The sequence below is a fragment of the Diceros bicornis genome, chromosome 38 (genome assembly GCF_020826845.1).
Source record: "Diceros bicornis minor isolate mBicDic1 chromosome 38, mDicBic1.mat.cur, whole genome shotgun sequence".
Lineage (NCBI taxonomy): Eukaryota > Metazoa > Chordata > Mammalia > Perissodactyla > Rhinocerotidae > Diceros > Diceros bicornis.
Window position 1 is genome coordinate 4,691,390 of NC_080777.1, and position 22,210 is coordinate 4,713,599.

At 38.4% G+C, this 22,210-nt stretch overlaps 1 protein-coding gene across 2 annotated transcripts in view; it reads right to left on the reverse strand.

Annotated features, from left to right (window-relative positions):
• The window catches only part of FMN2 (formin 2), a 340,819-nt gene that overhangs the window by 192,472 nt on the left and 126,137 nt on the right, over positions 1–22,210 (reverse strand). For both annotated transcript variants that reach the window (XM_058533558.1, XM_058533559.1), the window contains exon 7: positions 392–479. In XM_058533558.1, coding sequence (XP_058389541.1) covers positions 392–479 — 88 coding nt within the window. The remainder of the gene's footprint in view (positions 1–391; positions 480–22,210) is intronic.

The following is a 22,210-nucleotide window of genomic DNA, read 5'->3' on the forward strand; positions in this document are numbered from 1 at the left end:
CACACCCCACCATCTGGCTCTCACCACTGTTCATCAGTCACTCTTAGAGCGTAGCGTCCAGAAGTAAACACTCCAGACACAGTCTAATTAGTCACAGAGCACAGAGGGACTAGTACTTCTTATGAAGCAAAAATTAATCATTTATTAATGCAGACTAAATTTGTCACATGAGAATTAGGCTCTTACCAAGACATAGAAATAGCAGAAAGGCCACATTAATAGTAAATCTTCCAGAAACAACCATGTGAGAATGCTTGGTAGCACTTAGAGGAAACTTAATAACCTCAATATACACAGAAACTCTAAGTTTGAAATAATTTTACCACCAAACATCATATCCTCCAGGCCAAATTTTAGTATTCAAAAGCCGAATTTTTATTTGTATACTTACCATGCTGTATGTCTTTCATATCTAAATGAAGGCTAGACATTAATATTCCAACTGCCTGTGATCTTTTGTTGCTTAATAACTTGACAACCTGCTCAAGAAAGAAAGGAAAAGGGGGAAACGTTAATTTGAGCTCCAGCGATATGCTTAATAATGTTATTTTTAATCTTCAATGAAGAACAAATAACAAAGTCGTTACTTAAAGTATTCAAAAACAATTTGAAAAGAGCTTTTGGGTTTTATATCATACATCCTCAAAATCCACCATCTTTCCCCTAGGATTCACCATCAGCCTCAATGTCATGCTCTTTACCAGTCTTTTAAGAGCCTGATCTGTCAACAAGTAAAATTCCTAACAGTTTAGGAAATTAATTTGGTCTCTGTAAAATAACAAATACACATTTCATCATTTGCAGCCTGAGGTTTAAAAACTGTTCCCCTTTTAACGTGGAGCCTTGAAACCCCAATCAACAAGTGAAGGGCAAAACAGAGCCCAAAGAGAGAGCATCGGTCAGATCAGAGCAGCCTGGCCACAAAAGAGGAAGCGTGCTTTTATTCAGGTATTTCAGAAAGCTCACTGTTTTACTGGCAGTCCCTCTCGTTCTGTATTTGGCCCACATTTTGTGGAGAACTTTCCGACTAATTAATAGAGGGATATGAGTATCAGATCCCAAGGGCTGTGTTGGCTCAGCTTCAAATCTGGCTTTCCAGAGAGTCCTGAAGAGTCAGTCCGCACAACCGCCCGAGAAGTTCCCTAGAACAGAGGTGGGCGTGCTGCTGTTGAACAGACATGTTTAAACCATGTTTTCCAGATCATAACACACCACCGATATATCCCACTTAGGAAACTACAATCCCGGATCCTGATCTTGTGAAGGGCAGCAATTTCTATTTACTCTCAGCGTTTTGTTATAAATTTGCTTAGAAAAACACTGGAAGAAAAGGAAAAAAAGGTTACAGTCAAATTACCAGAAGTGACAGCTGCCCCAACAGCTCTCACATTTCCTAGAAAGAAATGTCTTTCTTTTTAGTTGAAGTTGGGTCAATCAGGAAACTAAAAAATAATCGTGCCCAGCTGTCACAGAAAGTCACAGAGTAAAACAATATTCTTAATAGGAATAATAGCGTTCTTGGTTCCACAGCAGAGATGGGGTGGAGAATAAAACACAGCACTTTCAGAAGCGCCAACCACAAAATCCTCCTGTCATTTCTGAAAACCTTCTGTGGAAAGGGACAGTACCTCTCAGGAGGCAGTGCTGCCTCAAAGGGAAAAAACAACATATAAATTTTGATTCTCAATTTGCTCTTTAAACATTTTATTAAATTTCAGCTAGAAAAAAAATAGCTTAGAACTTGAATACGAATACATTTATTCACCAAGGATTTCTATCAATAGCGTTATCTTCTTCAGAGGTGACAAAATAGAAACTTAATAACAGGAAAGCAGAAGACATGTATTCTGCTATAAAAAAAAACAGTTTCTAACTTCAGATAAATGCAATCTGGGTCCCATCCGGGCTTCTCTGCCCCAACTGCTTTTACTAAGGTTTCCCGTCATGTTCTGGTTCCTAAACGCAATGGGCACATTTGAAGCCACGTGTCATCTGACCTTCCCGTAGTGCTGACATGTTGATCACACCCTTCAGAAACTCTACTTCAGGGCTCCTGCTAGGCCTTCTCTGGCCTTTTTAAGGTGAATTATTCTGATTTCACCTTAAATATTGGCACAATCCAGAGTTCTGTTCCCAGCACTTTATTCTCTTCCCTTCATGACCTATAATTTCTCCTCTGTGGACTCAGATGCCTGCACTTATAACTGCATTCATCTCCACCTAGGCAGTATCCTACTTTCCTACAGATATTGCCACTTACAGTGCCACCATAAACCTCCACTGGACGTGTCTGAAACCAACTCCACCCCATCCGGCTTCTGCTCTTTTATTCCTTATGTTGAGATAATGGCACCACCATTTTTGATCCACCTACCAAAGACAGAAATCTAGAAATCAATCTAGACTCCTAGCTCTCCTTCACCTGCGTACCCTCGTCTGTTAACAAATCCTGTCCGTTGTCACTCCTCTTTACCTTCGGAATCGACACCTCCTCCTCAACTCTATCGTCAGCATTTACTTCTATACGATATCTTGCATAGATCAGTGCAAATTTCTAACTGGTCTCCCAAAATCTAGTACAGTGGTTCTCAAGGTGTGTTCCCTGGGCCAACAGGCATCATTATCACTTGGGAACTTATTAAAAATGCAAAATCTTGGGCCCTATCACAAACCTACTAATCAGAAAATCTGGGCACAGGAAGTATCACTCGAGAGTTTAAAAAGCCTTCCAGCTGATTCTAGAATCACTGATGACTCTCATTTCTTCCTGTCCATTCTCCAAACTGATGTCTGAGAAACATCTCTAAAAGTGCTGATATTTGTATGTTACTCCCTTACATTTTAAACCTGAGTGGCTCATTTTTAATGGTTAATCTTTTAAGAGGTCACATAGACCGCTTCACAGTTCATACTTGAAACTTGCCTTTTCTGTTATAATTCAAATGAATTTGATTACAAACTGTATTTTACACTTAAATGCCAAGATTATAGGTGGGAATAATAATTATCCATTGCTTTCCAGAAAGCCTACATACTGGAGAGGACAGGTGTCTGAAAGGATCAACTCAGTTCCCTAGAGTCATTCAACTTGATCATTATTTATCTTTTTTTATTTTTAACAAGAACCTGAAGCGATCAAATGAGAACATTCTTAGAATCCAGTGACCACAGACGCAACGGAGAGGAAAGAGTTGACTCTCACAAGATGATCTCAGAATGCTTAGCTGAAAAGTGGAAAATGCAGAATGAACAAATTTGAAATCTACAAGATTAGACCATACAACCAGATAAAAAGGATTATTTTGAATCTACCTAAATTCACATCAAATTCAGCTAATACTCTTCAAAGTTTTTATCTTAGACTTCCCTACAAAGCCGGGCTATGTAGGGATTAGGAACATGGACTCTGTGAAATAAAGCAGAATTTCTCAAACTTTAATATGCGCACGAACCATCTGGGATATTTTTAAAACCCAGACTCTGATTCCTCGGTCTAGGTGGGCTGAGGTTCTTCGTTTCTGACAAGCCCCCAGGTGATGCCCCTCTTTCTTGCCCTCAGATCACAAAGGCCTAAGGTTCTCCTACTTGCTTTCCATGCTTTCTGGAAAAGCTACTTCAATGTCCCAAAGCCTCAACTTCCTCATCTAAAAAAATCACAACAGCAGTAACTTCAAAAAGCCGTAGTGGCCATTCAGCATGATAACGCACGTGACCCTCTTAGCAATGTGCCTAGCAAATACTATAATCATTGCAACAAATGATAGCTATGAGAAGTTAAATATGTAGGAAGGCATTTGAAATGTGTGGCCAAAAAAAAAAATATTTGGCAACTTTTTATTTAATTCCACAAGAGAATTAATAATCTTTCCTTCCTCCCATGTAATTTCCTAAAAAATTCAGACCTTTATTAGCTCAGGGTAGTTTTCCAGCGATTGCAAATGATTTCTCCATTTAAATTCTCTTTCCTGGCATTTTATATGATCAGTGATGCATCTGCTTAGACCAGAGACAACATTAGGCCATGGAGAGAATAAAACCAAAATGTTCATACATGTGGCCACAGTCAACACTTCCAGGACCCTAATACAGTTAATATAATTAGGCTGCATGACTAGAAATGTGTTTAACAGTAACTAATTTTTGGTCTGAATGATGACTGCATCAAGGAGATATCTTTGGTCTGTTTTCACTGTCTACATACTTTTTATTTCTTCATTTAATTTATAAACTGAACCAGTACTGGGAACTCCTGGTAGAAGTATGATGATAGAAGCAGCAAGGATAATGGGGATGTACTCACAAATATTTTTCTGTGTTATCTTGAACCCCCATTACGTGGCTGAATGTACATGGGAATTTCTAATAATGTGAGCCCTAGGACAGCAAAGAGTAATTAAATTGATAGGTACTCCAAAAGCTTAAGGTTGAGCACAACTTGTACTAGAAATACTGAAAACCAGCAATTTTCACCAACTTGAGTTTTGCTTTCTTTCTCAACTTCAACCACCTTTGTGTGAAAATGCACAATGAAATGACCAAGAGACAAGCCTGAGTCCCCATGGACCCTCTTCTTCCCACTGCCCTCTCCCCTCCCTCTTCTATCCTGGCAAAGGGAGGCCAGGAGAGCACAGGGAAGTCTGAACAGGCCACATCCTACAACAGTCCAGGTTGTGTTCTACACAAGTCTACACAGTAAAGGCGGGAAGCCAGCCAGCTCAGGGGCGGGGGTACCTTTTTCTAATTCTAACAAAGACCCCTGTGGGTTAGCTGCGACTCTGGGTCAGAAGTCCAGTTCCAGTACTGGCATATCCTTGGGCATCTTAATTAAGTGTTTTGATCCTTGTGTCCTGATCTATAAAATGAAGGACCCACTTCATAGGGTGGTTAATATGAGGATTACTGCAGATGTAAAGCAGTGCTACCTACTCAAAATATGGACTGCAGGCCCCTGCCAGTCTAAGAGCTGTGCATTACCTGTCCACTACAGGATAAATATGTACAGAAATTGAGAGCCAGTGGCAGAAATTCTACAGCAATTTGATGGAATGATGTTTTGTCTGTTGAATCTAGATTTGTATGTCTTTGTGTTTTCCTAATTTCATTTTTCTAGTAATCCATATATATTGTATTTTACAAAAATATCAGAACACAGACTGGAGATTTAAGAGCTGGCCCTTCACTACAACAGTTTAAGAGGTGCTTGGGCAAAGCACTTCCCCAGATATGAAGGACAGTACCTAAGGGCTATAGACTGAATGTTGGTGCCACCCCCTCCAAAATCCACATGTTGAAACCTCATGCCCAACGTGATGGTGTTAGGAGGTGGAGCCTTTGGGTGGTGACTAGGTCACGAGGGTGGAGCCCTCCTGAATGGGATTAGCACCCTTACAAAAGAGGCCCCAGAGAGACCCCTCACTCCTTCCGCCACATGAAGACATAGAAAAGATGGCTGTCTGTAAACCAGGAAGAGGCCCCTCACCACTGAATCTGCCAGTGCCTTGATCTTGAACTTCCCAGACTCCAGAACTGTGAGAAACACATCTCTGTTGTTCATAAACCACCAAGTCTGTGGTATTCTGTTACAACAGCCTGAATGGACTAAGGCATGGGGGAAGCAAGGCCAGAATGATCATGAAGACTTGGACCCAAAACCCACTCATAATTCCCCATGCCTTCCCCTACAGCCTCAGGGCTAAAGACAGAAGCAGAACTCCTGGTGGGATCTCAGGAGCCCAGTGACGCCCAGACGAGAGGTCATTCCTCTTTGCTGCCTCCAGCCCACAGCATCCTAGGCGGAGCCTCAGATTCAATATTAAAGCCATTTCAAATCACAGATTATCCCTCTAAAATAGAAAGGGAATAAAAATACAGAAAAAAATACTCAATGTGAGGAAATCAAGGCAGGTGACATAGAACACCATGTTCAGGAATAATTCAACCGCTTTTTATTTTAAAGAAAAACAAAAGAAGTAATTTGATTGTCTTAGGTGAACTTTTCCTTTTTAGCTCTGAATAAATATATAGAAAAGAAGAACTAAAAGGTAAAAAAAAGAAAAAATACTTAAAAGAAACAATCAGTACCTACTCCTTCAGAAATGTATGTTAATTTTTTTCAAAGATTCAATAATTCATCACGACAGTAACAGCAAGGGGCAACCCAAACACCATCATGAAATAAAAGATGTATAGTTTTTTGTTTTTTGTTTTTACAAAGCAGCATCTAAATCTAGTGTGACAGGATAATGATAATGCCTCTCCTCCAAAACCAATTTCCCTTAAGTGACAGTCCCCAAACCATCACAATTGAGTGGATGGCGGAGCCAGCATCAACTTACTGACAGAAAATTTAAAAGGTGAGGAAAACTTCACTCTTCACACTTCTGCCCACCAGTAATTTTAAATATAATCAAGAAATCTCAGGCCACATTAAAAGCCAAGGACTTTGGGAAAGAAAGAAAGGCCCTTAGATATTGTCAAAGATAATGTCCTACAGTGCTCTTGAAAGTATTTGTTTTTCCCACTTTAAAATTACCAAAAATAACAGCTTTTTATTATTATATAAATAATTCATTCTCATTATAAAATTTTATGCAATACAACCTTCTGTCGTTCAATAAAAACTTTATTCATTTCAAAAAAAAAGAAAGAAATGCCCTTAGTTCCCATTCACTTGCTTTACCACCCAACAGTCAAAAAGTGAAACGATATAATACTAATTCACTAAACATGCCTATTAGCATCAGTGCCCACTGTAAATCTCACAATTAAAATTAGGGAGAAATCCCTAGTGAACTCCTTAATGGTAGACCCGCAAGCAACAGATTGCTGTCAACACAAAAATGAGCAGAGAACAAAAGACTAGTAACCAGTTCTCCAGAACTGCGCTGTTCGATACTGAACACCCGGCACATGTGGCTGATCGGACACTCCAAACATGCACAGACTTAAAAGATTTGACTTTCCTTTTTTTTAAAGGAGAATGCAAAATAGCTCATTGATTTTTTTATACCGATTCTATGTTCAAATGACATTATTCTAGATACTCTATTAAATACAATGTATTATTAACATTTCTTTCTTTCTTTTTTACGTAGCTACTAGAAAATTTAAAATTGCATATGTGGCTTACATTGTATTTGTATTGGGCAGCACTGATCCGGAAGATCTAACAACTTCAAATTACTAAAGTTATTTAGCTTGGACCTAGATCTTTTTTTCTTTTTTAAAGTTCAAAAAATAAACGAAGCTAATGATGGCATCTGTGTCAAAGGTTCCTTGGCTATTGAACAGGCTTCACTTATGAGTCAATAAAAGAAAAAAAGAAACCTACATGCCAAATTTACTCCCCAATAGACAGCATAAGCAAAACAAGTCACAAGTATACTTGGAGGGCTGATGTAACACAGACACAGAAGATGAGATTCCTGGGTGAGTTCAGATTCTTCTTTTCACCACACAATGCTCCAGAGAATTAATACATATTCAAAATCCTCTCCTATTAGACTGTATTTGACTTTTCTATTAATTAAATGTGGTTCACACTACTTGGTGATTACGAAAGCTAACCTAAGTGAAGCTATTTATAGAAACTGAAATAACGTCTTTTTTCACTGTTTACAAAAATCATGTCTGATTTTTTTTTTGTCAATTTTTGCATCGAAATAGTAGAAAATAAATAACCCATCATAATATCATCCCTCAGATACAACTCCTACTAATAGTTTCGCGGACCTATTTCCATACCTTCAATAAAAACTTTCCTCTACTAAGCGCCTTCTAAACACTTTCCTTCTGGAACAGACCAGATTCCCTCTGCAGGCTGGCCCATTTGATCTGAGGCTCTGAACGGAGCCTGGCGTCGGCAAGCTATAAATCTTCACTAAAATGCCTTACCCTGTTCAGCAGCCAGTTTGCTCTCCTCAAACACACTCCGTGGCCCCTGCACCTTTTATTTTTGTCCTCTTTAGTTTTTTTATCCTTTCCACAATATCATTTCACCCATTTCTCTTCCTCCCTCAAGAAGCAGTATTTTTCAGTGTCATTAGTTGGTTACTTCTCTAGCTATTTCCCTGGATTCTCTCTCTTCCACTTCCTACCATCTAACCTAGAAGCACTCTCTCCAAGGCCTCTCTCCTGCTTGTTTACTGCTTTTCTTTACAGCCTAAGTGCATCCACAGCCTTTTGAGGGGCCGCACATATTTATATCATATGGAGCGCTCATAGTTCTGAGCTGCCATTCTGCGTCTTTAAACACCTCCTGGCCACTTCTACCCGGAGGCCTTCCTGCCTCCTTCGACTCAACATGACCAAACTCTAAGCACATCCATTCAACAAAACTAAGGACCTCTGTAGCAGGTCCCACGTTTAAGAACTTATGCCACAAAATCCTCTTCATCTTTTTGGCACTAGAACTTCTGAGTTTTAGCTGGGTATATGGCTGGCTAGCTAACATAACATTTTTCACAGCCTACTTTATACCTAGGTGTAGCCAGGTGACCAAGTTATAGATAAGGGAATGTAGGGAGCAATACCACACAGCCTCAAAAAGGAATCTTGCTCCCCACTTCTCTTTCCCTCTTCTTCAGGCTCAAAGGCAGAATTATGGAAGTGGCCATCCTCAGCCATACTATACTCTGGGGACAGTGAAGCAACAAAAGAGCTTGGAAATGAACCCCTAGACAACCTGGTAGAATAGAGCCACTCTGCCTCCCTGGACACTTACCTGCCCAGACATTGCCATGCAAGAGGGAAATTAACTTTCTGTCTTTTATAAATTACAGAGGCAGCCAAACTAATATTTTAACTAATACATCCACTAAGCATGGGCATTCTGCTCGACATTGGGGTAAATGCGCAGAAGACCAAGAGGACGAGGGAATTCATCATCCTCTGTCCAACTAGCTCTATGTCACAGCCCCTATATCTCAGTCAAGAATACGACCACCCCAGTCATTGGGATGGAAATCTTTGACTCATTCCTCCTCTTCATTTCCCATATCCAGTCACACATCAAGTTCCATTGATGTTTCCTTATCTCCCCTTCCTCTCCTTAACAACCACCACCCCGGTGCAAGTTCTTATCACCTCCTCACAGATAGGGCAGGAGCCTTCTGCCTCCAGGACCCCAGTCCTGCCCTCAGACCAACATCCTGTAAATGCTGCTTTCACTGTGTCCTTCCTCTCTAACTAACACTGAATGGCCCCTGACTTTTCTGTTCTATTTTTCACTGTCAAAAGGACAAACTCTGCTACTCCCTGGACAGGAACGTTCAAGTACCATTCCTCTAGGACGCTCTGCCTGAACACCCCCCACCTCCCACACAAGTCTTCTCAGGGCTGACTTAGGACCCTCTGCCTTACTGTCAGAAGACTGTACACTCGCCTACTGTAATACACACACTATAAGGTAACTGTTGGGGGAATTCTCACTAACATACAAGCACCTTCAGACAGAGGCTGTGTATCGTGCACCCCAGTCCACAGCACAATGACGCATACACTGTGGGCATTCAATAAATATCTGCTGAATAAGCAAGCCTTGTCTAAACCACTTTGCTCATCTCAGAAGCCCCCGCCCCATAACCTTCGAAAAATGGTTCCCACCCTTGGCTAGACATCAGAATCACCTGGCAGCTTCTTAAGTAAAGGTTCCTACTCTCCACTCTGCAAATGGAGCCCTGGAATATGCATTTTTTAAAAAAACTTCACAGCTAACGCTGATGCAGAATTAGGGATCACTGAAAAGCAGGTATTCAAATAATGGTTGAACTGTGATTCTACAACTAAACTCAAGTCAAGACTGAAAGATAAGAATTTATATAACTTGCCTCAGAGTCATGTTAAGACATAGTAGAAAGCTGATGTGAACTATATTTATTATGTAAGTAACCAAAACCATATTTCAATAATTATTTAATCAGTCAACAGTAGTATTTGCTGTTAATTCAGAAGTTTAAAAAGCATGTATTTTACTTATGTCAGATGGAATACTAGATAATTAAGCTGATGCATCAAAGAGCTCCACATTAAATATCCAATAAACAGATAACTTGAAGTTTCTCACAGTTTCTTACAATCTAGTCAAATCACGAACTAAAAAAAGAAAGTAAATAACTTGCTCACACTCTCAATGCAGAATCACAACAAGGGTTTTGTTTCCTAATTCCCAGTCAGGGAGAGCGCATGGCTTTCCTCTGAAATGGCTTGGCACGGCCTTGCTGGAAACTCAATATTAGATTAGAGGGATAAATGGCCAGATCCAATAAGGCAAATCCTTCTCTGAGTAGGGGAAGATAAGAAGAGTCAACCGCAGAGATTAGGTGGAGGTAAATTCCAAAGCAGAGTTATAGAATGTACAAATTGCTGTTTCTCCCACAGATTTTAGAGCACAAGGCAGTATATTACGTGCTATGCAATGTACCCAAGGAGCAGCAGACGCAAAAAGCAGCCAAGAACACTCTAGTGAGAAAGTAACAGAAGACTATGAGCAAATATGAAAGAGCAAAACCAAATTGAACAAGAGGCTTAACAATGGAAGGAGGTGAAGGGAGGGTATAGCTCCCAGACTCAGAATGTCCAATGATTTGATCTGTGTGGAGGTAGGAGACCTGTATTTCAGTCCACGTCTTTGCCTAAATTAGCAGCTATATAACTCTGGACAAGTTCTTTAGCCAATGGATCTCAATTTCCCTCTCTGTAGAATACAGTTAATAATCCATATGCAATATTCCTATAATTCAAGACAATCAAATATGTAACGTGAAATATTTTTCAAGCCTAAAACATCTTGCAAATGCAAGGTGTTGATATGAATTTAGTAATCCAATAACTAGCAGTTGTACTTTACAATGTTGTAAAAGCACTTGAGCTTATTCCAACAAGACGACGACAAGCAATAATAGAAAGCGATTAAGGAATAAATCAAGTAAAATTTGGTCAACTCTAGAATTAAGAGAGAATCACCCACACATTGGCAAATCCCCACCCCCTAGCAAATTTACAAAGTGCTCTCTCTCTAAAAACTATATACAGCTGGTCATCCCATAACTTTGATTTTGACTCAATTTTCTTACTTTGGAAGGATACAGTCATCTCTAGATTTTTGATCCATTAAGAATCAGGAACCAAGAGCCCTCTCAGTACTGCCTGATACTGTTTCACGAAAACAGCAAACGTCTTAAATCTTAACTAGTCTGCACTCGAAAGTGAAGAATGCTTGTATGGGATTTTGCAGAGCAAGAGGTTATCAGGTTTTTCAGTCCACCCACACAAGCAAGGAGGACTGCAGTCTTATTTACACTCCCACCTTCTCCTATTCCGATTAATGTTAAGCCTCAGGGCAGGGTGGCCGGCCTCACAGGCATCCAACAGCATTCCAAGGCACTGCAGCCCCAGGAGGCACTGACACTGACCATGCCCAGGAACGCTATCTCCAGACTATCTGGTTGGCACCAGACGATCCTGTCTACTTGGGCAGCCTCAGCACAATCTGGGAAACAAAACAGGTACCGTTTGCTAATTGGTGAGATATCTGACATCTCTCACTGATTAGGAATCCAGAAGTCAACCTTGAAAATAAAGCACAGTCCATTCTCACAAGGTCTGCCTGCTTCTTAACTCGGTCCCGGCTGAGCCTCTTGGCATAGGTGTCAAGCTATGGTCGAGGTGGGAACTACCTGCTTTGCCAGACCTGCCTTTGAGTCTGAGTCAACCTCACGAGGCTGACAGCTGCGGGATTTGGTAAGGTTACCAGTAAGAGCCAGCGTGTGCTCTCCCAGTCTGTCACTCCCTCTCACTTGGTTGTCTTAATGTAAATTTTAGACTTCAGTTTAGAAAGCTGTGTCTCTCAGTTCTAATATAATCTGAGTGCTGTTCCTTTGACTGAACGGGTTAACTGTTTCAACTTCTCCTGGCACCATCTTCTTGGTACCTGTTTTTATCCTCATGTAGTCCAAGAACCTGATACCAGTCTCCTGGTTACACATCCTGGGTTGCTCCAACTAATTGGACACATGAACTTCAAGGAAGTATAAGTCAGTCTGTGGGACATCTTCTCACCAAATAAGAACTACTATCCATCTGGCTCTCCATAGTTTCTTGGTAACAACACCTTCCTCTACCATCTTTTGCCATTCAATATACCATGATAAACCATTATTACATCAGAAATCAAGTCACACACAAAACGTGTCATTTACTGTTGTCATTTACACAAATGTGTAAAAAAGCAAATGAGTGTTACATAAAAATGATTTGGTGAACTCTAAGAAATATGTGTCATACCTTGTTTTGAGAAAGGTGTTCTCAAAGGAAGAGTAATATCTACTTAGCCTACAAGATCAGTCACATTTACCTGATCAATGGTTTGACTCTTCTCTCCTGCACCTTAGAATGTAAGCTACTAAAAGGGCAGAGCCACAGGCCTGTTCCAAATAAACTCAAGTTGAATGAAGCAATAAAGCATCCTAACAGCTTCGTGCACGTAACATACTCAAATCACTGTCAAAATAATAATACAATATAATAACTATTGTGTATTGATTCACAGAAGAAGAAAACAATGCTCAAAATGTGGAGCAGGCTGGAATTTCTACTCAGCTCTGCCTGACTCCAAAGCTCACTGGTTCCCTCCACTCTCGGACCCTTTACCCACACACATACACGTACACACACACACACACACACACACACACACACACACACATACACGTCTTACAGCATCCTTGACATAACAAAGCACCAAATACAGCACAAGAATCTGCTAACAAAAAGCCAACGGAAAATCTTGGGCTTTTTGATTTTCTTTAAAAGGATAAGTTGAAAAGAATTAGAAATTCAATTCCTTACTTATTATACCAACTTCTCCTTTCTTAGATGACACTGAAGCATTTAGTATGATCTTGACTAACAACAACAACAACAACAAAAACAATAAAAAACAGTCTAATGTGATCCTAAAGAAACTGATGAAGGGAAAAAATGGCATTAGGTTATATTTTAATAAAATTTTTATTGTAATAGGTTGCATTTCCAAATTTCACATTTCGTTTTAAAAAAACAGTACAGCAACATAGAATAAAAAGTTGAAATAAATACCACTATGTTCTTAAAATAAAATGCTTTTCTAATTAAAACCAACTATCATAAATCCTCATGTCTCTCTACTTCTTAAGCACAGAGAAAACATGCAGAGATGTTTAAACTCCTTGGATTTAAAATACACAATCTTCTCTTTTATATTCTTTGGATACAGCCTTTTACCACTTTAGCCAGGTCTGTCATGTAGAATATATGCAAGATATAATTTGGCCTGTCACCATTTCAAATATCTTGGTAATCAGAAAACAATGTTTCATCTGATGGCATGCAAGTCTGCTGAGTTGTGTTTTTCTATTCAAAATTCCTTCTAAAAATCTGGTTTGAGAGATCTGTCCTATCCAGAACTTTAACGTTATGTTTTTAGCATTTAAAATTCACTGGAAACTCATATAGGCTAAGTTTAGAATTGACGTATCGGAAAACCATTAAACTGCGAATACGACATATAAATGTTTCATGACATTGCTAAAAATATTTGGACATCAAATGTGTCTACAGAATATGGACATCAGCATCTCTCTTCCTATTTCAGTGTCTTCTCAATGAGTGATGTTAATTATCATGAATAAAAGATACGATACAGATAAAATAATAAGGTTAACGACAACCTCAAATGAGTAAACGACTCACTGAGATCATCTTTATTATTATTATCTTATGGCAACTATGTATTGAGAGAACGTTACTTGACACATAATAATGAAGGGCTTTATATTACTGATTCTTGTAATCACTGCGGAAACCCAATGGGGTAGTGACTATTACTGTGCACATTTTACAGCTGAAGTGACTCACTCAAGGTCATACACCCATTAAGTGGCAGAGCAGAATATGAACCCAGGCAGCCTGGCTCAAGGTGCCCTCTGAGCCTCTCTCCTGCACCACCTCCAACTTTCAACACGGAGAGCACACTTCTGCCAAGGAATTTCACACACCACACCCCATTTTCCCCTCTCTTCCTCAATATCCTGTGTTATCATATACAATTAAACACAGATCAAACATAAAGAGAATAAACTTATTTTTCAAACTGTTAGCTAAAAAGCAAACTTTAGACCAAACCCCTATGTGAATATTCTGCCTTATGGATTACTCAATTTCAGGGAAAATATGAAAAACAAACGAAAACCAAAATAGTTCCCTTCCTTTGTAGCTATAACAACAACAACAACAAAACGCCAGTGATAAATTTAGATTAAAAGTGTTATAAGGAAGAAATTAAATATTCCAGAAATGAGTGGCCACCTAGCCTAAGTTCATTGAATAGAACTGCATAATAAACTTCTAATTATTCAGTGAAGGTTATTCAGTTTGCGGCATATTCTGGAATCCTGCTTCCCCTCCTGCCCTTCAGCATGACATTACTTTTTGGCCCTTCCATAGAGAGAAAAGTTGATTTCTGGCCCTATCCACCAAATATCACAGTGCTAAAAGCACAGTGCTAAAAGACACAAGGGTGAAAACTGCATTTGATCCGACCCCATGGAAAAACACATTTCCAGTTTTCTTGCAAGTCTACAATCTTTATTTTTGGAAATGACATCCTGACTAATCAACTGGCTGATTTTCCGAAGACCTCCTCGAGTTTGGAAGTAAAAGAGAGATAAACATTGATTTGTCAGTGAGCTAATTTATGATGCTCATTTTTAGAGAATAAAAGTTTCAATATGTGATTTTAAGTCTTTACAGACCAATAGTCTTCTTTCTGATGGCACCATTTTCAAAGATTGTATGCGTAGCATTTTTCCTTTCTTCAACAATTCCAGTTAAAGAAACTTCTCATACTAGACCAAATAATTCTGTCACATTCTCACCCAGCAACAGTCAAACCATTCATTACTCGTATCCCTGAAGACATCTCCAACTCTCTTGTCAAAAAGTGTCAAGTTAGTACTTTGCCATTCAATAAATAGTTCTTCTAAAATGGCTACTGTTTAAAATTTTTTTTAAATATTGTTATTGAATTATAACTATAGTAAAGTAAACAAAACTCAAATAGCTCAATTAATTTTTACATATGTATATACTCTCGTAATCATCACTCAGATCACTAGACAGAACATTATCAGTATCCCTGAAGGCCCCATTCATACTTCTTTCCCCCCAAAATCCCATTCTGACTTCTCTTGTCACAGATTACTGTTGTCTGTTCTTGAACATCATATAAATGGAAACATAATGTTTATATAAGGCTTTTATTTATGAAATCCATCAATGTTGTTGAGTATAATAGTAGATTATTTTTTTTCACTGTTGTATACTATTCCATCATATAGTTATACCACAATGTCTTCTTCCATTCTAATATTGATGGATATTTGGAAGGTTTTCAGTTTAGAGCTATTACAAATAGTGCTACTATAAGCATTCTTATACATGTATTTTCATGGACATATGATCTTATGTCTCTTGGATATACACACACAGGAGCAAAACTACTGGGTCGTGGTACATATGTATTGAACTTTAGTATTCACTACCAAATAGTTTTCCATGGTATTTGCACTTCTTTGGAACTCTGGTAGACTAATGAACAAATAAAACTTCATACTTTTTAATAATTTTCTTAAAGATTTACAAACATAGTTATGACAAAATTATTAAATATCTCAGAACAAAATCACAAGATTAAATAAGTCACCCAGGAGCCTATAAACCAGTTAAATGTTTTAGAAAGCTGTTACACACGTCAATGGTGTCCAACACCAAGTCTACAGAAACACATACCTGGAGGACAGATACACTAATGAAGTTAGATACTCACCAAATAAGTTTTAATTCCTTTACCCAGGACCATTGGCAGAGCATTTAGAAGCAGTGGATATAGGAATACACAGTGTTAGATATATTTCAAGTATCCATAAATACTAACTATTGAACAAATTTCTAATGGATAACTGAATCATGTCAACACTATAGTCAGCTGCCTAAAGATGTTTGATTAAAAGTAACTTTGAATGATCTGTAAGTATACAAGCATCCTTGAAAAGTACTACTGGCAAATGTTTATTTCTGGATTGGATTTTTCCAGCCAGTTCATGCTGTGTCACTCCTAGAATCTGTGGGTAATGTGTTCATAGAAGAAAAACTAAGTCAGATCAAAATAATAAGGAAGCAAATCATCTTTTTTAAAAGATTCATTCAGAAGTCAAATAAAAGCAATTTCAGAATAAGATGCTATTTGGGATTATGAAAATCCGTTTCTCCCAGCTTGGCATTACTCCCTTGAGACTAGCGCAGCAAGAAGGCAAAGACTCAAGGATCCTCTGGATTTCTATATGTCTAACTCAACTATGACCTTCTCTCAAAGCCAAGTCTTACTTTGCAATCTCCCTCTTCTACCCTGCCAAGCTGAAGTGCTAAGCTCAGCGCTTCACACACAGTTAGCATTCAATAAATAGTCATGGAGTGAATTAAAGCCACAGGGACTCTCTGGTTATCTTACTGCTCCTATGAAATTCCCTTATGTCACTACACAATGACTCAGTCTGAGGGGAAGCCATGTGTCCCAGTCTGTGATTCCATCCCAAGATGAAATGGCTAGCTACAGTCTTTAATTCACCTATTTCTAAAAATCCAGAGAAGGGCAAGATACTGAAAATGCAGAATGATAAGCAAAACGCACAACAATTCCCCAGGGCAGGAAACTGAGAATGGGCAAGACCCAGATGCATAAAATCACATGGTGTGGACAAAGGGGTGAGCCAGGGGCACCAGCAGCTGGTGTGCACAGCTGAGCCAAGCCTGACCTGAACAGGGAGCGGCTCCTGTAAACATCTCTGGGCATTTTTCTAAGTTGGTGGCAACTCATCTGACTGTACTTGTTAATTATCTGCTCAAGAATCATCAACAGAGACCATCAGCAGTCAAATAAATGGATTAACTCTTACAAAAACAGAATTGTTACCCCAGCCTTCAAATCATTTTGTTGTTTTATGAGACAAGAGGTAGAAATATAACCTGAGGACCCGAGATCCAAATCTGACCCCCTCCCACGACTGGTCCCATTTGTCTAAAGATCACATCTGTCCTCCCTTTAGCTACTCATAGAGAAAGTAAAGCTGAATTTGCTGAAGACATAGAAAGGAAGGGTCACTTTTAGCTTTCTAAAGACACTTCCGTGAAAAGCTAAGCCTAAAGTAGCAAACAAGAGGAAAACAAAACCCCTGAAGAAAACCTCTAGAACAATTTAATTTATATATGGCCTTTTCAAAAAGTCTAATGATCAGGAAACATATCATCTATGAGGCTGGTAATGGACCCATCCAGGAGGTATCTTACTGTGTTAGGGGCCTGGAGTATGCAGTTAGAGGCTTGGCTAGATTTCCTGAAGCTAGAACCTTCCATTCTAAAGAGAATGGATGCTGGTAGTGAGGGGAGAGAAAAATCTATTTTCAGGAATCACCTGAAAGGAAATCACTCTTCTATCAGTGGAACTAAGTGAGTAAGAACTGAAGGTGTAATTCTCAGCAGAATCTCATGCCTAACTTTCACATGAGATCACTCATGGACTAAATGTGCTTCAGTATGAATCATGGACCCACATCCTTTATGTCCACCCCGCTACAAGCACAAGCTAATTCTATACCAAAAACAGGCTCCTAGTGGGGGAGGGGAAGAACCCCATGCATAACATGAGACATTAATAACCTCAATTATTAAAAACTTATAGACACTTAAAAAGAGAACATATGAATAATCAGGAGTGACTGATGTATAAGTTACCAGACTTTCTGAGTGCAATTCTTTCTGCCATCCCACCTTTGATATTGGGGGAGGGGGATGAGAAGAGAGATGGATCCTTACTCCCAAAAGCATCAGTTGACTTCTACCACCTGAAGTCAGGAAAATCTTGAGGTTCACCGATGCAAGATTACATATTTAACAAATCAATAACTGATCTAAATGAAAAGAGGCTTTTAAAAGAAAAGCAAATGAGTATCACAGCAGTTTGACAAATACTCTTTAACTTCATCTCAGATTGATGTCTTGGCCTGGAAGTCCCTCTAGTTAATCATGCAAGGATGACATCAGGCTCTGCTTCTCAACTTGTGTATGGAGACACCCTGGGACAGGAAGGAGTCATTCTTGACTTATTGCAATATCTCAGCCTTCCTCTTTTTCTCCCTTTCCAATTTTTGAACTGGAAGCCAGAAAACTAGCAACTAAAGGAGAGGCAGAAAAGAGAATGACTTAAGTTTGTATAATTGGTTTCATAAAACATGACCGGGGAAATAAGATCAGGAGGCTAGCTAGTCAAGAACAGAATAACACTTGTTTCCTTGGAAGGAGCACAGGAAATACAGAAATTATCCTCATCTGATTCAACACGGTTTTCTAGTTCTAACTAACCTGTGGAGAGATGGACACACACATATCTTTTCGGTAATGACAGAAAGCTTTTACTCATCTCCAAGAGCAGAAGTTGTATGACTATTGTCCAATGTTACAATTATGACAAGCATGACATATGTCTCTTTATGGTAGAAAAGAAACAGACATGCAAACTCAGACTGGATTTGGGCTTAAAGAGACACAAATTGGCGTCTTCACATAAAACGCTCAAGTACACTCACCCTTCCAAGGTCTCTTTCCCTTTCTTCTACAATGGGTTTTCCCTTTTCTGGAAGTTCTCTACACCCTTCATATCTTCTCCGACAGAAGGTCTGCCCAGTGTGTAAAATTTCTGTGGCCCTCCTCACCTTTTTCTCCTCTTTTCAGGGGTCATCAGGAAGAAGGTAAGAATCATGGCGTTGGGTAAGGGGGATGAATGGCACCTGAGGAGGCTGTTAATGCAAAATAAATTCAATAATTTGTTCGAATTTTTTCTGCCTTTTCCTTTTTCACTTTGGCCCCCTAAAAAAACCAACTGACATCATGGACTAAAGGATAGTCTGACTGGAATGGATAAAAAGGAATGAACTGATTATCACAGCTATCAATCAGTTAAAAAATACTTTATCAATAAAAAGGATCCAGGAAAAAAATGAAGTCATGCACTGTAGCAATTCTATCCCTACCCTCATCTCTTTCATCCATCTGAAAGGTTGACTCACATACACCCCAGACTTTAAAGAAACTATGAAATATACAGATTGTTACCAGTAGGAACAGAAATAGTTGTCAGGAACCCGGTTCCAAAGTTTCCAGATCATTGGAATGGCCCACTTTGCTTGTCAAGGTAGGGAGGAGATCGATGTGCAATGTTTAAGAAGATCTGCCCCTTGTTTCTGGTTCTTTGTATGAAAATACAGAAAGAGAAGGAATGTAATAGTCTGGTTTTACCCCTAATTAGTAAAGGAGTCTGGATCCTATTCCTCCTAAGATTATTTTATTTTTCAGAATAAGTAACATCTTCTCAAATGTCAACTTTTCTGTGAATCTTGGCATGAGTCATCATAAAGATAATATGTTAACCCCTTCTTTATAGTTAAACTTCTTTATAGTTAAACAAAAAATCAATAAAATAACCTTAGCAAGAGAAATGGTTTCACATGCTTTGAGAAGGAAACTTAAAAAGAAGATAGACCCAAACTCATTAGTGTTCTAATGACTTGAGTTTATTAAGTGCCTGTGCAGGTTGAATTAATAAAAAAAGGCATGGGCAATACATAAACCACCGAAAATTTACAACAGATTACATTTTTAAAATACAATATTGGTGTAAGTAAACACAGAAAAAGTAAAATAAATATATGAGCAAAACAACAAGACCACAGGAATGAGTAAGAAAGACAGTGATGACAATGACAGATTCAATATAGTCCTGGGTGGCCCAGTGAAAAAAATATATAGTAGACTATTATGAGGGAGGATGGTATGATTATTAAAACAGGGCAGTGAAATCTGTGAAACAATATTAGTAACCTCAAGAATGGCAAACATGACTTATTACAGTGGATTAAGAAAAAAAGGGCAAACTAAAAACAAACAACAAATTACTGCTTGGTATGAGTCATGTGTTAAACATTCTTTCTATAATTTGCATGCAATATTGGTTGCAATACACGAAATGCTAATTGTATCTCAACGGGAATATAAAAAACAGTACAGATTCTTGGACAATGTGTAATTTTAAGCATAGCTAAGACAGCTGAACTCATTCCTCTTAGAAACATTAGAAGCTGATGTGGCCTGGCTAAAAAGAAGTGTATAAATATATGAAATGGGTTTTTGAAGTAGGTTTTTAATTCCACAGTGTTGCATGATTTCAAATTAGGTAAAATACAGAGCAAATGGAAGAGACTCAGTAACATAAATGTGAGGATACTCATGGTAAATACAGAATCTAGGTAATAATATTTCCTGAAAAAGTGAAGAAAACGTCTGGAACATGTTTCCAGGAAGAAAACCAAGCCACAGGGATAAAGGAGTTCAAGAAGCACCTAGAAATGCTTTGGAGAACAGGGGAATTTTTTAAAAGGGAGAAACTCAGAAGAATAATAAAGACCTGGTAAATTTGACAAGAGGATTTACTCCTAACCACTCTCTCTGGTCCTGGAAGACATCTATTGAATAATATAACGCCACAGGGGATCACCTCACATGGGGCTTTACTCTGTTTAGGTAGAAAATCTCTCAATATAAGAGATTTTAAGTTTGAAAATGCAAACTGTCAAAGCAGCTCAAAACCTATTTATTATTTCAAGTCATCGCTGTGACCACTCTGAGCCCCTCAGATATCACTCTGCATGAAACAGCTCAGGGTGTCAAGCTTCCGTGCCTTCACATCTCCATTCAGAAGTTGTGTTCTTCCTCTTAGTTATTTATACCATTCTAATTTAACTAATAGCATAATCTGCTTAACTGTGTATTTTACACTAACACGTTTCCTTCCTGTTTAATTTTTTGCATCACCAAAACAGTTAGAATAAACTGATACCACCTTGCCTTGATTATTTTCTTCATATTCGTGTTAGAAGGATCAGATTTTGAAATAAAACCAAGCTTTATCCATACTTGGCAGAAAAAAGGGGAAATGTTTCTAATCTTCTTAAAAGGGGAAATTTGTTTTGGTCTTATATTTGGCTGCTTTGTATTGTTTTATTTTTTGGAAGACATTGTGGAATGCAAAAAGACAGTCTAATGAGAATTTTTATTCTGCTTTTGTAATATAAAAGTATTCTCTATCTACCTGCTTCCTATGTGGCAAGATTCAAAAGGAAGCTTGGCATTACTATAATACAAAAGTTTTTACTCACAAAAAAACAGCGAAGTCTGTCTGGCATCGCCAGGGGAACACGGCAACCTAACTTTCAAAACAAAAAAATGTTACTTTGTCTTTCCTTGCCAGTTCAAAGGATGGAGACTAGCTCAAAGCCAATTTTTATGGAGACCTGTGCCCATCTAGGCCATAAAAGAAAGGCTGATGATTTAAAAAGCACGCAGCTTCAAGTGGGTCTCAACTCAAATTCTAGCTTCTAGTGGTGCTTGAAGAACATGCTAGTCTCATTTTTTGGCACCAGAAAAAAGCAGGAGAAATTCCATCCTAATTATGAAAAGCTTTACTTAAAACAGTAATCGATTAAAGTATACAAAAGAGGCCACAAGTAAAAACACCAGAAACGTTATATAGGAAAGTACTAAAAAAAAGTTTCTCTGTACTATACTTAGAGCTAAGAAACTATAAAGAATGACCTGTTTATGTTTTGTTACAAGTTTTAATGACAACATTGGAATCCATGTGGAGAAATACACAAAACTGTACATAAAGATCACCACATGGATCAATTAAAGAAAAACCCTGCCTACATTCCTGCTAACATTCATCTCAAAACACAATGATTTTTATGTCTATACAGAAAAAAATACGTCTGAATACTCTGCAAAGCCTTAGCTGACCTCAGCTCTCTCTCATTTTTCTTTCTGCTCTAATTTCAAGGTCATTTACACTACTCTCATTTTCTTTCCCAATAAGTTTTAGGTAGCAGATTTATATTAGAATTTCTTAAAATATTTTCTAAAACTTGAAATTTTTAAGTCACTTTTCCTACCCTAGTTAAAATTTTTCAATTATGAAAGGATGGGCATTTCATTCACTTCTAATCCTGGCACAACCTCACATAAAACAATTCAATACCACCACCAAACTTAAGGCATTTTTTTTGTTTTG